We start from the raw sequence: 16,743 nt of genomic DNA, 5'->3' as shown, positions 1-16,743 counted from the left end.
TACTACACAACAATGAAGAGCTGTTAAGACACCCCCCAGCAAAGTGCAGCCCCTCTAATCAGAATGTAGCACACAAAACCGCTAATGATGGGTCATTAGTGACTTAATGGTTTAGTGCCTACATTCTGATGGGAGGGTAGGTCCCCAAAAGGGGTGTGGTAGTTGGTGTGCACAATAGATTCTCTGCAGGAGTGCTCCTGACGTCAAACATTGCCCATTTACAGGTGGCCCCCCTTCTTTTGTCTGTGGTCCCCTCTGTGCCCCTCCTAAATTTGATTCCTGGTGACACCACTGGAAATGAAGCATTCATTGTGTAGATAGAAATTAAATGTTAAAGGTTGGTTAACATCCATAATATCGCAGTGCGGTGCTGTTCATGTGAGCTGCCCTCGGATTCTCGGGGGACACTGAGCGTGAACGTCTGCAAAACCTAAATGTGTTCTTTTCAAAGGTAAGCAAGAAAAAACTTCTATAGAAAGCCTTCATTGTGTAGAAAGTCTCCTGTCTCCCACACCCGCCATGTTTTCTTCAGGGAACAACATAATCCCAGAGGCTCTCAGGGACATTCATCACGCTCGCTGCTCCTCTGAAAGGGAGCTCGTGTTCGGCTAACGCAACAGAAACGTGAACCAACAAATGAAATGAGAAGCAAATGCCCTCGTCTGTACAACATATTCACTCACGTCTCTCCTGCTTTATTTTTTTTTAATCTTAAGTGTCTCTCAAGGTCTTTAGAATCCGATGTTTATAGTTCATTTTGTAAACGCCTCCTCATGTCATTGAAGTAGTCTTTTCAGCCACAAATCAAATTGCAAAAGACGGCCTCAGATTTGTTTCACATAAGTACTCTGTAGCACAGTGAAAACAACAAACCACTTACAAGACGACACAACAACATACGTACTTGTAATTCGCATTCGATACGGCGACAATCGACCTTTTCGACTGCCGAAGGATGCAAATAAGTCCGGCAGCGCAGACTCGCTTCTTCGATTGTGCGAATTTCAAACCCGTGCGTTTTGAATGGAGCACGCCAAGCAAGGACCTTTTAATTGCGAGAGCAGGCTCCGCTTCCTGCACCCTCACTGACCTCACGTTGACTCTCGCCTCAGCGGCATTCGGTGTATTGGATGTTTCAGCACTTTCCCAGTTAATGGGGAATTATATCTTGTAGCCCTCTTGATCCTTTGAACGAAGACACAAAGGCCATTTCCCTTGTTAAAATTCATTTTAATTCGGAGATCCCACTTCAATTTCTGACAGAGTCATTAACAATTCAGTCCATTGAAATACTGCAGGCTATGCGAGCTACGTTCATTTCTTTGAGTTTCTTCCCTTTAAGTAACAATTTAAGCTACCACATTGAAGGGCAGGTTTATGTGTAAGACACGTATTCGTGTATATTTACTAGCATGCCATGTGTAAAATGGAGTCACTACATCTAAAACCAAGTAACGTTGCGAATGGATGAAACATCGAACCACCAGCAGCAGGCTAATTACCTTTTCAGTGGCTCCATTCAAAATGCCATTTTGATAAGTGCTGTCATTTATTTTAAGTATAACTTATACTATGCTGCTTAAAATATAAAAACAAAGACACGTGTGAGGTTTCTTTTGGACTTAGAGCTGACGCTTGAAAGCCAAATTGAGATCAGCGATACAATTGACACCATTCATACTTTTTATGACCATTTAACAATTGAAATTAGAAATGACTGACAGATGTTTAGCTAAACGTACTTGATTTATTACAAATATTGTAAATATGAACTCATAACATTTTTACATCATTTTAGTACAAAAGAGAATATTTAATTCTACATTCAGGAATTCCTAAAAAAATATAGACAAATACAGATTCACTCTTAATATCATTAGCTATATTGACAGCGGAGTCTCAAGAATTTCATCGGGGTAGAGAAGGTAGCCCGTAAATATGCTGTCATCCTCACTGCTAACGTAGAGCCCGTTCCAATCTCTTGCAACCTCCAGCCACACCTGGTCGCCAGTGTTTAGTTTTAGAATGATCATAGATGAGGCCTGGTCTATCTCCTGACCATAGAGAGTTTCGCGGTTCTTAACCTGTTTTTTGTTCTCTGCCACAATACTTATCCGAGCAGGCCTGCCTCTCACTGTTACGTGAAAGGCAAACACGTAAACGCCAGGTATGGTGCAGTTAAACTTGCCTGAAGAGGGATTATAATCCTCCTGTTCGTTGTATAAGATCTTGTCAAATTTAACCGGGAGGTTCGGCGGTGGAAAAGGCTTCGATAAGCCAACACTAAATGCTGACCTTGCACTCTTTGAATTGTCGCCCTTGGAACCTTTGGTGCCCCTGCCACCTTTCTTTCCGATCGCTCCTCTTACACCCTTTGCACCCATACTACCTTTATGCCCAGGAGGTCCTGTGAGACCAGCAGGTCCTATGTCACCCTTCTCTCCTTTCAAGCCGGCATCACCCTTTTCGCCACGTTCCCCGTCCAGGCCACCTACCCCATTATCTCCCGGGTCCCCTTTGAAACCTTTCTCTCCCCGCAACCCGTTTAATCCAACCTCTCCCTGTTCTCCTTTCTCACCTGGTTCCCCAGAATTACCCTTTTCTCCAAAGTCTCCCTTTTCTCCTTTGTCTCCTTTTTCACCATCTATTCCTGTGAAGCCCTGTTCCCCCTTGTCGCCTTTCTCTCCTTTGGTGCCATTTTCACAATTGTCCCCCTTCGCGCCTTTCTGTCCTTTCAGCCCCGGAAGGCCAAAGTGTCCTTTATCGCCTTTAGTGCCAATATCCCCTGCAAAAATAAAACAAAGAAGTGACTTTAGTACAGCAGTAATACACATATTCACAATGAAAATCACCACATCATATATCATTTTAAAATACGCTTTTTTTTTTAATGTTTATTCATGTTTATTTTGCAGTTCTTCTAAAGCACAACTATCATCACCTTGGTGGCTTCCTGGTACAGAAAATACTAGGACAAGTAAAAAGACGACTCACTGGTGAATGATTGGGGGTTATTTTACAAGCCCCAGAGTGTATAGGTAAGGTAGAAAAGCAAGGTGTTATCCAATTACCCAATACTGTTACACCCAATTGAATTTTGCTACCAGTTGGGTAAGCAAGGTCACAGAACAGAATTTACATTCCACTGGGCATTCCTTCTCCGTCCTTCAAAGAGCACATGTTTTTATGCCTGCATGAGATTTTAATACTAGTGTAAAAGGAATGGATTCTTTTATGCCTGCATGAGATTTTAATACTAGTGTAAAAGGAATGGATTCTTAGGGAATACACGGTTTTTAGCGCCTGGATTCCATAGGAATTCGCAGGCAGCATTTACTAAGTAGAACTAGGGAGTAATGGTGATTTTAACTCTTTGTACTCTACTTTTGCACTCCATTTGGCAAAAAATGAAAATTGCACGTTGGAGCCAAATAGCAGATAAATGCTGATGTGGACAGTCCCTGGCATGCAATTTGGACTTTTTTTTTCAAATACACCCATTGTGGGACGGGGGCAGTTTTCAGTGTGTTTGTTTGTTGTGGCAAAGAGTTATAAATGTCATATAGAATGTGCATAAGCATTGTTCGTGTACTGCAAGCATACACAGTGTTATGAGGGAAAAGCACAGGGGACAAGGGGTTAAGGAATGGGAGTCTGGAGGAGGAAGAGGAGGAGCCTGCTGCGGGAAGTGAGGAGGCTAATTCAAGAATAAAGACTAAAGTAGCAACACATGTCTCGTCACCCTTCCGTCCCGCACGAGGGGCTAGAAATGCATGCCATTTCAAGTGTTATATAGGAACGCAGGGCTCCGTATGAAATAATCAAACATTCATCAGGCCTTTTAGTTTCACATAGTTCATTGTCAGCGTGGGGCTCGCCCATCCATTGAATAGTACAATCCAATCAGGTTTTCAGAATTACCCAAACTATGTAAATAATCTACAGCGTATTTCTTTATATTCACATTATTTAATGCACATTCTTTGTGGAATCCATAAAACGTGAATAGGTTTCATGATCCACGTTCAGTAATGCATGCAAGAATGAGAGTTCTTTGGTATTCTCAGGTTTTTATTTGCTGGTCTTTATTATTTTATTTGTGTATGCATGGATGTACCTATTTATTTATGTATTTATTTTCATCATAAATGCACAGTGGCCTGTCCAAGAGACAGGTTAACTGTACATTTCTGTAGAACGCGTGCAAATAGGACAGACTTTATTTTACGGAGATAAGGTGGGGATTAGCTCCCACGCAACACTTATTTAGGCAATATGACCCGAGGAGGGCCATTACCTGTTGGGTGATGCCCCGTGGCCAAAGTTAGAAGCCTGATCGCTTTACCGGACCTCAGGGGCATTACCTGACCGGTAATGGTCCCCTCCTTGGGTCAAATTGCCGTTAGAACCCCAGCACGTCATAACAGGGTTCTAATTGCACTTTTTCTCGAGTCGAGAAATGGCGCTGCAACCGTTTCTCGACTTGTGAAAAAAAAAGCTGCAATAATGGCCACCGGGGATCGGGAGGAGACTGCATGTAGTCCCTTCTCCCTTTCCATTGTGACCATTCAGATGAATGGAAAAAAAAGTTTTAAAAAAATGCCCACCATGGAACAGGGAGATGGGACTACGTGTAGTCCCTTCTCCCTTTCCATGGTGACCAGTCACGAAAGGAACCTCCGGAGCCAAGGTGGTGAAGCAGAGGCTTCAGAGCCTTCTTGGCGAGGTAAGGCCCAGGTGATGGCCAATGAGCTTGCTTGTAACAAGCTCATTGACCCTCGCCGAGTACTAATTATGAAAAACATTTACTTGCAGGCCTACCTGTAATAAGGGATTTACTTAGACCAGAGGATTTCACGTTCTGTGACATGCAGGAGGAAGTGGTGTGGCTGTATGACACTTGACAATTTCTACCAAGAGAAATAATCACCTGTGTGTGATGTCTTACGGTTTGTCAGGCCCAGTAACAAAGGGCTTCATGATGAGTTTGGCAACGCAGTACATGTGTGGTGGTAAGTCCTTCACTGCCACTTATTTGACAATAAAGGAATTTCTGCCACCATTACCAAACTGCTGAATTCCAAGTTTGGAGGTGAAGTGGAGGTAAATACTCCACTTTACCTCAAAGAAATGTTGCTTTTACCGCAGCAGAATTACTGCTCATGGTAAATCTGACTACATCCCCATGGAGTCCTGCAGACTTTAAAAATGTGGAAAAACACTGATGTTACTCCACTTGAGCACCTCGCTAAAACTGACATTAAGATGCACCAATAAGGTAATGGCCCACATCTATACCTATTGGTTAATTGTGTGCAATACATGCAGTGGCTGAAAGTCTGCTTCTCCCGCATATGGTTCTGAATGCTTTGCCCATCTTAAGATGAATCCAATGAAGACTTAATGTATCCTTCTGGAAAGCTCATCCAAAATTGGCTAACAGAAGCAAAATATGATTCACGACCAGCTCACTTTCGGTGACAAGTCACTATTATTCACCAAAGTGACCTCTTCTTCAGGGCTCACATTGTAAAGAAAACAGTAACAGTTTCTTTCCCGATTGCTTTTCTCTGTAAAATGTAGCCCATTCACACATCCACTCTGAAACAGACTATTGGAATGATCTGTTGCTTGCAGGTGTACCAACATCAAAACTGGCCCTGCTGAAAGCCAACTAGCGTGCCTTAGAATTTCTTGTAGAGGGCCAAAGAAAGATGACTACACCACTCCGGTTCCCAAAGAGCTGCACTGGATGCTTCTGTAACAGGCGTCATCTTTAAGTAGTTATCTTGCACCACCTATAAACCTTTATTTATTTATTTAATGTATTTATTAATTCATACACAGAGCAGAATAATGTTCTTTTGATCCCAAAAAAATGTACAATAGATAACAAATCAGATTTCATGGGAAACAGTGAGCTTCTTACAATGGGGTGAGTTTGAGTGACATTCTGGCCAGGGCATGGAGGGGAGTAAATGGAACAGTCACCGCGGACAATACATGGGTGTTCTTACATAGATTAAGGACAATCAACAATAGACATGTTTAAGTGCAGTTAGGCGGTAAGGCCGGCTTTGTTAGGGGTGTGATCATGATGGATGAAGTGCTAGAGTGGAGGCATAGAAAGTATGGGACAGAGGCAGGTTAGAGGGGAAAAATATTAGTTAGAGGGCAGATGAGAGGTAGGTCCTGAACAGCTCATTTGTACGTGTGACCCGTGGAGGAGCAGGAGCTCACCTCCCTAGTACTGCAGGAGCAGACTAGCAGATGGGCCAAACAACGTCCCCATCTGAGATAAGCCGGATGGCCCCTCTTCACTTCGTATGCCAGTAGACGTGTGTTCACCCCGAGATTCACGGAATCGCCGTGACTGCCACCTTCATTGCACTGCCTAGATTCGATTTTGGTGCAACAGCCCACCAGCACCCATTTTGCCACTTGCATCCACAGACCTCCATTGCCGACAAGGAGGAAACTCCTTTCCAAGATGGCCGCCCGCAGAGGATCGTAATCGTCCTCCAGCATTCTGAGTGCCTTGCAGCAGCAACGCGGCATCCAATTGGCCGCTGCCCTCCTTATTGCACCCGATGAGAGCCAGCAGACGAGAGCCAGCCCTCAACACGAAGGCCGATACACAAAGGCAAGCTGCCCCTGTCTCGAGCCTGTCTGAGCCTAAGGAGCCTTGGGCCACAAGTTTTCCTCCTGCATACCCAGAAGGTAAGAGTCTGCACAGCATAGGTGCGTTACTCTAAAGGAACTCTAAGACTGTTTCGCCACCCCATCGCAAACTTTTCTTTACGAGGGGCTACCACGCTTAACAAAAAAAACGCCACCCAGCATCATACATGCTGATCATAGGCATCCCGCTCTAGCCTATGTCAATGCATCTCTTATCAATGTACCCAAACTTGCCATCAAACTTTCTATGCACCCCTACCCGACTAGTTCATAGTCAGCACTGAAAGTTTGTCCTACATAGGAATGCATGTTTGCTTATATGTATATGTAAATGTATATATGCCAAATGGGGACCGAGCACCCTTTTTTCTGTAAAAATGTGTTGCACCGCTTGTGATTCCTGGTATACCTTGCCGAGGTTAAAATTGTCTAAAGCCCACCTAGCCAATTTTTGTTAGATCTCTGTCCTCTAACTGTCTCTATGTAGCCACCTTCACTTTCTCATTAGGTTCCACTCTCAACAGATAACACTGCTCGCTGCGCTGCCAGAGAACAGCCTGTACTCATACCACATAGTTATCCCCCTTGCACCGGCACCCCTACCTCAAAATGTACACCCTTCACATTTACATAGGCCTAGTTTGCATTATACTCTCTATTAATATCGCATACTTTGTGCCTAAGTCTCAACCTAACAGCCACATTATGGAATCAGGGCACACCGTCACATACAATACTCAGCACACAATGCTTGAGAACCAATTTAGGTAGCACAGATTCAGAACACGCACACACCCTATAGCCATCATCACCACACCCATGCAGGTAATACCTAGGAACTTCCATTTGGGATCACGTACTCACGCCAAGATTTGCCACTATCCCCACATAAGTGCACATAAACGCATAAACATGGTAAAGACTCACTCTCTACCCAGCCACCGCATACTTCCATTACAAGAAAGCATACTCCCACTAAAGATATCAGGCCTCCTCAATCTAAGAAACCTCAACATCTTAAATGTGCTCTACTCAATGTTCGCTCACTCAACGCACATGCTATAGAAGTCAATGATCTTATCTCCAGCCAGGACTTAGATATATTAACCATAACAGAAAAATGGCTGCATGTAGCCTCTGGCCCTACCATCAGCTTAGCCCTACCCTCAGGCTACTCGATCTTAAAACAGGACAGGCTATCTAAAACAGGAAGTGGGGTTGCACTAATCTTTGCAGATACCCTTACCATCAGACTCCCCACCATGGGGAAGATAAGATTGACATTCTCTCAGCCAAATTATCCCTCTCCCCTAAAGACACAGTAAACATTCATGTCATCAACAGACCTCCAGGTCCCCATAGTAACTTCCCAGGTATAATCATCAACCACCTCCTTGGCAACAACATAAAAAAACCCACCAAAACACTGCTCCTAGGAGACCTAAACCTTGGATACGATGATAAATTGGATAAAACAGCAGCTACTCTCACCAAAGACCTTATAGACTTAGGATTCACACAGAAAGTAACAGCCCCTACCCATGATAAAGGCTGTATCCTAGACTGGGTGGCAGATTACATCTGTGGCAGCATCATCAATTCAAACACAGTCCTCCCATTGACTGATCATAATTGCCTTCAATTCTGCATTCCCATATCCGCATTTTCCAAACCTACAACATTTGCACCTGCCAAGCTAGCCAGAAGTGCCAAAAAACTTACAGCAGACAACATACATATGTCCCTTTCTTAACAATCCTTGCCTTCTCATCTGACCCCAAAACTCTAGCAGAGATCTTCAAAGACACCCTCACTCATGCCGTTAACGCTGCAGCACCCCTAGAAAACAAAAAAGAAAAAAAATCGTTCCACTCCAATTCATGGTTCTCAGAGGACCTATTGAATCTACGCCAATGTAAGTGCCAAGCTCTTAAAACATGGCAGGCCAATCACTGTGACGCCACCAAAGAAAGCTTTCTAAGCATTACTAAAAAATACAAAAATGCCATATTTAAGGCCAAATCCGAAACTTACAATAAGCGCATCACAGAAGCTAACTCCCATTCAAAAGAGCACTTCACCATCTTTAAAGAGCTTACATTTCCTCCAATCTGCACCAATGAGATTGTTAAGGACAAAGCTTGGTGCAACAGCATCCAAGTAGCTATGCTAAAAAAATAGACCTTCTTCAAAATAAAATAGCAGAACTCTACAAGGCTCTTCACCCCCAGCAGACTCAGACTCACAATACCTCCAAAGACAATCACTCTCCCAAATTTAACTTTTCTCAAATCACTGAATCGGATGTCCTGCACATCCTCAAACAGCTCAAACCCTCTCAATGCAAAGGTGGCATATGCCCCCCTAACATCATAAAAGAGTGTGCTGTACCTCTTACTCCAATTATCACTGCCTTCATTAACGCATCCTTCAAGGCTGGCAAAGTCCCAGACAGCCTTAAAGAGGCGTGGGTGTGCCTGCTCTTAAAGAAACCACCTCTGGACCCTGCCCAACCTAACAACTTCTATCCCATTAAACGGTTCCATATCTCCTTAAAATCTTAGATAAAGCTGCACATATGCAGATCCAGTCTTATATTGAAAACAACTCTGTCCTAGGAAAAAGGCAGTCAGGTTTCCGGTACTGAAACGGCATTACTAGATTTGAAGAACCAAATCACCCAAATCTTAGATAACGGCAAGCTGGCCCTCCTGCTCCTCCTACACCATTCAGCAGCATTTGATTTGGTTGATCATGCCACCCTCACAAACCATCTCACACAGGCTGCGCACTTCTCCAAGCAGTCCTCGAATTGGATCACCTCCTTCCTCGAAGGAAGAGTGATGAAAGTGTTCTCCAATATAGCAAACGCAGAGCCTACCATCATCCAATGTGGGGTCCCACAGGGCTCATGTACGGCTCCTACCCTCTATAATCTTTTCACTAAACCTCTCTTTGATAAGCTGGAAGCACTTGGGATCACCTACACAAACTACGCTGACGATACCCAAGTGCTCCTTCCGCTTACTGGACTCTACCATCAGGACACTGCCATCCTCCAGCATATCTACGCCACCATCCAAGCATGGTTGGCCACGAAGGGACTTAACGGAGACAAGACCAATATCCTCATCCTTGGTCAAAAATCCACTCTGAGCAACCTTGACACACTCTACTCCAATTTCTGCATCGACAATTCTGTCATCCCAGTTCTACTCTCTGTTAAAACTCTAGGAGTCCATATTGACGCTTCACTCTCCATGGACAAGCAAGTCAACTCCATTGTTTCTGCCTCCGCCTTTAGCACCAAGCTCATTAATGCCATCAAACCATTCCTAACCCAAGATAACTGCCTATCCATTGCCAGAGCCACCATTGGAGCCAAATTAGATTATTGTAATGCGCTATTGGCACCTCCAAAACAAACCTAAATAAACTCCAAACAACACAGAACAATGCACTTAGAGCAGCGCTCAATATACCAAAAAGAGACCACATCACGCAAGCCAGAAAATCAGCACTTTGGCTACCAGTCAAAGAGCGAATTACTTTTAAAATTCTTGCTACTACACACAAATGTATCAATCTTTCAGCTCCCTCTTACTTGTCTGACACTCTGGCCAGATCACACTCTACCAGACCTACTAGACAATGCCACACCATCCAACTAAAGGTCCCACACATCAAACGAGCTAGAGCAGGTGGAATAAGTTTCCCCTACATTGCCCCTAAGCTATGGAATGCACTACCCAGCACACTCAGAGCAGAAACCTCTCTCTCTGCCTTCCGCAAAAAACTAAAAAACACACTGTTTAACTAACACATTCTTTCCTTCTCTCAGCTTGCTCTTTTTTCCTCTTTCACATCTGCATTTGCAGTATGCCTCTTGTAACTAAGCAATGACTTCTCTGTATGTTAAATAAGTCATTTTCAACTTCTGTAACAAGTGCCACAGTGCCCACGGGCTGCCTGTGCGCTAAACAAATGTGAATAAATAAATAGGTTAAGAGGGTGACACAGAGATGAGGAGGTATGCTTTAAATTTGGTTTTGAACAAATCGGTGTTGGCTGTTTCTCGAATGTCCGGGGTAAGATAATTCCATCACGAGGAGCAAGAAGGGAGAAAGAGCAGAATCAAGGATTGTAGAGTTGGATAGAGGAAGATAGATAACAGTGGTACCTTACCGTGAGTAGATTTGTGAACCAGAAGAAAACATTGAAATCTCGAACTGTTTTGCATCATCAGCCATCCAGCCTAGTGATGGTATAAGGAAGTAGGTATGAAGTGAGGGAGTTAAAAAAAAGATTCCTGTTTGCGAGAGTACAAAAAGACCTAGTTGGTGAGACCGAAGAGGAGCCTAGCATAGAATTCCAGTTTAGAGGAGACAAGAGTGGTTAAAAAATGATTGGTGGTGTTGAAAGGAAGGAGGTGCCTGATTATCCTAATATTTAGGAGGTTGAGGAGAGCCGCCATTGCAGTTTTGGAGATGAAAGTAGAGAATGTGTGAGAAAGGTCATAGATGATGCTGACGTTTCTAGCTGAAGAAGAGTAGCGAAGAGTGTCTGGTGGGAACTGGATAGGCAGAAAAAGAGATGATAGAGAGTATTTGGCAGGGGAGAAGAACACTTATGTTTTGGTAGAGTTCATCATAAGAGAGTTCAATGCCATGCAATATTTAATGGCAGAGAGACAGTTGGAAATGGTGATAGAGAAATTAGAGGACAGTTCAGTAAAAGAGAAGTTCCTGCCTGAGAAGTGTTGGTATGAGAACATAAAAGGGGATATTAGTGCCCCAAGAGAAGAGGTGTATAGTGTAAAGAGGAGAGGTCCCAGGATAGAGAGTTGTGGAACACCAACAGTTAGAGGGGTGAGCTGAGATGGTATCCAGTCATTTTATCGAAACAAAACAGAGTTGTGCATAACAGAGTGGATAATAACACAGAAAACACAGAAAAGTTCAAATAAATATATAAAGGGTAGTGGGGTAAGGGGTTAAAATGGGTGGGATGGGGTTAGGGTGTTTTTAAAAGGGTGGGAAAAAGGGGCTCTTGGGGGGAACCCAAATAATTTTTTTTAAAAATCTGTATTTTTCAGTGTTTTGTGAACAATGTAATTTACCACTCTGTAACTGAGGTCGGTAAGATCACATATAACCACTGAGAAGTGTTGTTCCAGGAGACAGAAAATAGCTGAGGTGCCAGTTAGGATTCAATCCAGTCAAAAGCTTGATCACGACCCCAAGAAAATAGAGAGTATTAATAACATCAGAGTTATTGACAGTGTCAAAGATAGCAGACAGGTCAGGGAGTATTAGGATAGAGGATAGGTTTGAGTGCTTAGCAGAGGCAATGAAGTTGGAGACATTCATGAGAGCAGTTTCCGTGGAATAACGGAAACGGAAACCTGCTTATAGGGGTTTTCAAAAGTTGTGTATTTCTAAGACATTTGTAAGATGGTTGAACAGAACCCTTTTGAGCACTTTAGAGTAGTGCGAAAGGAGAGACAGGGAGAAATGTAGCCGGTAGATTCAGGTCAGCCCTTGCTTTTTAGGAGCGGGAAAACTGTGGCTGTTTTGAAAATAGAGGAAAAGCAAGCAGACTCGAAGGACAAGTTGAAGAGTTCAGCGAGGAGAGAGGACACAAAATTGGAATAGGCTTGACTAGCTAAGGAGGAAGAAGGTCTGATGGGCTTAAGAGAAGTTAGCCTTTATCAGTAGAGATAGGACTGCTTCAGTATTAGTGTGACTAAAGTGGGAGATAGCAGCATAGGAGAATGGTAGAGTAGGCAGAGTGTGGAATGCAGAAGGACGAAGTGTAAGGAAGGCCAGGAGAGAATCTCTAACTTTTGAAACATTTGCAGCAAACTTGACAGTTTGATCATTATCTGTGAGAGTGGAGTTGATAGTCATAGGGTTAGTGTGTGTAAGGAGTACGTTTAGAAACCCCTGTAGCCAGCAAGGTTGGTTGGAGTGCGGGTTGGTAGGTTATGGATAGAGTGAAGAGCATGGTCGCTAAGAAAAGGCTCAAGTTCAGATTTCTGAGAAGTAGTTGGAAATAGGAAGGTTAAAGTCTCCTAAGAGAATGAAGTTATGTTTAGTAGAAAGAGATTCAATTCATCAAATAATGGTGCAGTGGGACAAGGAGGGAGGAAGATGGAGCTGATGTGAACCGAGTGAGGTTGAACAATAGTAGAGAGATGATGAATTAAAAAGAGGTAGGAGAGGACATGGTATTGGAGATTTAAGAGGTGTTGAGGTGGGAAAAGAGTAGGTTTCCGATGCCTCCACCTCTGCCAGTCAAGCAATGAAAGTGAATGAAGGATAATTTAGAGTTGTGTAGGGCCACCAGAGTGTCAGTGTCACATGGAAAAGGTTTCAGTGATAACAAGGAGGTCTAAGTGAGGAGAGCTGGCATGAAAGTGGCCAAAGATAAATAAGTGTTGTTGCATACTGACTGAGCATTCCGGAGTGCCATGTTCATTTGACGTGGTAAGGAAGAGTAGGGAAGTGGAGTCTTAGAAGAAGAGAGGCAAGGTGGATAGATCTTAGGGGAGGTATGGTTAGCTTGTTGGCTTTGTTTGATGGAAGTAGGAGGTGCAAGAGAGATGGAGTCATTGGAGATTTGGGATGTGAGTTTTATAGTAGGGATAGGAAAGGAGGAAGCTGTAGCGTGATTGGAGAAAGCATTGAAGAGGTGAGTAGGAGAAACAGCAGGAGTGAATGCATAAAAGGTGAGTATGGCAAACTGAAGAGACAGCACAGCAATTAGAAAGCTAGGGATAGTCGCAGGTTCAGCAGGGTGGTAGGCAAAAGCAAAGGCTTCTTGGAGAAGAGGCAAAGAGGCTGGTCAATCTCTAATCTTCACCCTTCACTGTGCCCCCTGGATGGATGCCCATAGGGATTTTAGAAGTGTTGTCACATGCTCTTGTGACCTGATTGGCTAGTCCATCATTGATCGTAGAGAACCCCTGAATATCATCCCTTGATGTACCCACTGGGCAAAGGGCTCCAAAGATTTGACAAAAATTAGAGGTGATGACGGCCCAGGCATATTACCCTGGTCATTTTGATTGGGTTGTTGAGCAGAATTCTAGTAATCATTGCATATAAGAATGATGAAACTAGGGCTGAATCTAATCACCATGAGTGTTCTACGAATGAACCAGTTCTATAAATCATAGCCCCGAGGCAAGGGCACACATAGAAATCCCACAATTCTTTCCACGCACTGTGAATTAGGTCAATAAATTGCCTGATATTTTCCTCAGCATTTCGATCAGTAATGGAGCCTTCCTGATGTGATAAGGGAAGGAAGGCTTTCATCAGCCACATGACCAAAACCTTGTATACATTTTAGCAACTACAATTAATAGTGAAATGGGGAGTTACAACCCACATTTGCTTCCTTCCAGATTCAGAAAAGCCTGCAGGAAAATAGGGCAAACCAGGACAAACATGCTAGTGTGGGTCATTTTTTGATTGACTTTGCTGTGCAGCTGGCAGTTCTGACCAGTGTTGCTGGTTACCACACCAATATTCTTTAAAATGCATGATTTGCAAAAGGTTTTACCAAAAGAAGTCCCCTTCTGTACTACTCAAACCATCTGTTACAAGAAGAATGGTTCACATTTGTGAGTGTGAGCCTTTTTTAAATGGTGTCCTAGCCAATGTCATGCCCTAGTCCAAACCTACTTTTTTCCCTGGCTTCGAAGTAGAGTGGCAGTGGATTCCACTATGAACAACATCATCAATCCATATTAGGGGAATTACTTAAACAGGTTGGTCTTTGGGATGAGAAGAAGCATTTTAAAGAGTTCATAATGCAAGGCTGAGAATCCGCCAAGTCCAGAGTGATAGCACAGTCTATATCCGCCATTGAAAATTGACATTTCAAGTCAGGGAAGTCTTGGTCAGACAGCCTGGGAAGAGTTGCTGAATTATTGTACAAGTGTTGGCATGTCTGTTATTGTTGATCCTCATGCATAAGTGATTCATATTAGGTTCAGATTATTTCTTCCTTCTCTTCCATATGATAGTGTACATTCTCATCCTGGCGGCTAAATGTGTGATGTGACTTCCTGGGTTTAGTTATCCTACGTCTATGCACCAGCAGCCAATTTTTCATTGTTCCCCTGTACATAATAAAATGGACAATTCTCAGGAGGATCTGGGCAGTGTTGGGCATAAAATTGGCCTGAAACTCAGGTCAGGAAGAGCCCTCACAGATCCCTTCTTCGTGTAAGCCTACTTTCTAGTTCCAATTCTGGTTGAATTCTCAGGGCCCCTCATAGCATATGCAGAAGTCCAGCTTCCACAGTCTCCTCTTATCACTGCATGTTGTACTTCCCAAATCACACACAACCCAATGTCAGTGGTGTTGTTTTCATTATAATAATTGGTGATCTTTGTGACAATCCCAGCTAGACACATTAATATATCTATAATCATTACCAGACAAATTACCATCAACATATACATCACCTCCCACATTGCCATCAATACCACCATTTCCACTTTTTTTCCATAACTGAAGTACCTTGCATATCCTATTGTTATTACTCTTTGTCATGAATTGCATTATATGCCTATTCTATAAACAGCTCTAAATTCCCAGTGAGGCAACATCAGCCTGTAGCCATATATGAAACATTACTGTTAGGATTCACATAGATACATTTCACAAATGTGCATTCCAACTATTGACTTTGCCAGCATTCCCTTCTCAAGCACAATTGGAAATCTGCTCACATAACTCACACTTTTCCAAATGTATTATGGAGTAAATGTGTTCACTGGAAATCCAAAAGCTTGAGGCGTTTAGAAAACACAGTTATTTATTCTATGCTGCGTGCACGACAGAAGTTATTGCCTAAGCAAAAAGTATATCTGCTAACCTTGTTGCGTTGTCCTACATTGTTTTTCAAAACAAATCTTCTTGCTATGCTTTAATGAGAGCATAGTCACTTTATCAGCATTGTTATTGCATAGCAATATGCTTGCATTAATATAAAGAAAAAGAACACTAGTCCACACCAACATTGATAAAACACTAACCAATGTTGAATGTTTATATAGGTCATGCTAACAGTAGAAAATGTCATGAAGAAAGACACTGATGTCTATTGTATCATTTGGCAAAGATCCATCTTGTTGAAACATGCAAGTTAATACATAGGTGAAAAATAATGACAAGATTGGCTTCAATTCAAATACGAGCAAATAAGATGTTTAGTTTCAATGATCCTATTGATTGCATGCATGACATCATTATCTGTTAGAATGTGATTGGCTAACAGGGAAATTGGTGGGGCTCGGCCTTTAAAAGGATGCTGATTTAGCAGCCTGAGAGAGGTCCCTAATATTTCACTGAAGGTTGCGCTACATTGAACCATGAAGGAGCACAGCCTGGAGGACACTGCTCGCCCACAAGATCTTGACCTGCATGGGTAGTAAAAACCAGCACATTTAATGAGTCGTCCAAGACTGTAATTATAGTTGTTGGGCCTAAACATGACACTTTGCCAATTTTCTCAAATTCTAATTTTTAATGAGTAGTTTTGAAGCAAAACTTATTTGCAAAGCTGAACTGCCATTCAAGCGGCTTTCAGATGCCCTCACTCTGAACAGTAAACTGTTCATGGGGCTAGAAACTGGCACTTGGCCAATTTTTTCAAATTCTAATTTTTAGACTGTTTCAATATTTTGTAGGCTGAAATAAGCGATTTTCATTTTTTAAACATACTTTTTTATTTTCTGTGGGAGTACTATTAAGAGACACTGATGTATATTTGATAAGGTTAGCTCTTAAATCTTTCCTGTGTTAGTGACACAGAGTCTGGGGTGGTACTAAGTTTTGACACATAATCCATGTATTACCTTTGTTGCCCCTCATACTTCTCTGGCCAGGATACGTGGATCCATCAAAGCGCATCTGAGGGTGATTTGAAACATTTGCTGGGGGATTTTAAATGTTTTGTATGTAATATTTTTTGATCCATGGCTCTAAAACGCTTTTAGGCTTTTCTTGGTTTATTAACCCATGGGGCCTCATTCCGAGGTTGGC

At 42.7% G+C, this 16,743-nt stretch overlaps 1 protein-coding gene across 1 annotated transcript in view; it reads right to left on the bottom strand.

Annotated features, from left to right (window-relative positions):
• Nucleotides 1-1,220: 1,220 nt before the first annotated feature.
• LOC138491776 (otolin-1-like) overlaps nucleotides 1,221-16,743 on the bottom strand; it is a 208,872-nt gene continuing 193,349 nt past the window's right edge. Inside the window, exon 5 of the mRNA XM_069618481.1 lies at nucleotides 1,221-2,785. Coding sequence (XP_069474582.1) covers nucleotides 1,881-2,785 — 905 coding nt within the window. The 3' untranslated portion in view covers nucleotides 1,221-1,880. The remainder of the gene's footprint in view (nucleotides 2,786-16,743) is intronic.

This window comes from Ambystoma mexicanum, chromosome 10, assembly GCF_040938575.1.
Source record: "Ambystoma mexicanum isolate Mex_15411 chromosome 10, UKY_AmexF1_1, whole genome shotgun sequence".
NCBI classification, from domain to species: domain Eukaryota; kingdom Metazoa; phylum Chordata; class Amphibia; order Caudata; family Ambystomatidae; genus Ambystoma; species Ambystoma mexicanum.
This window is presented reverse-complemented; position numbering and strand designations above follow the sequence as displayed.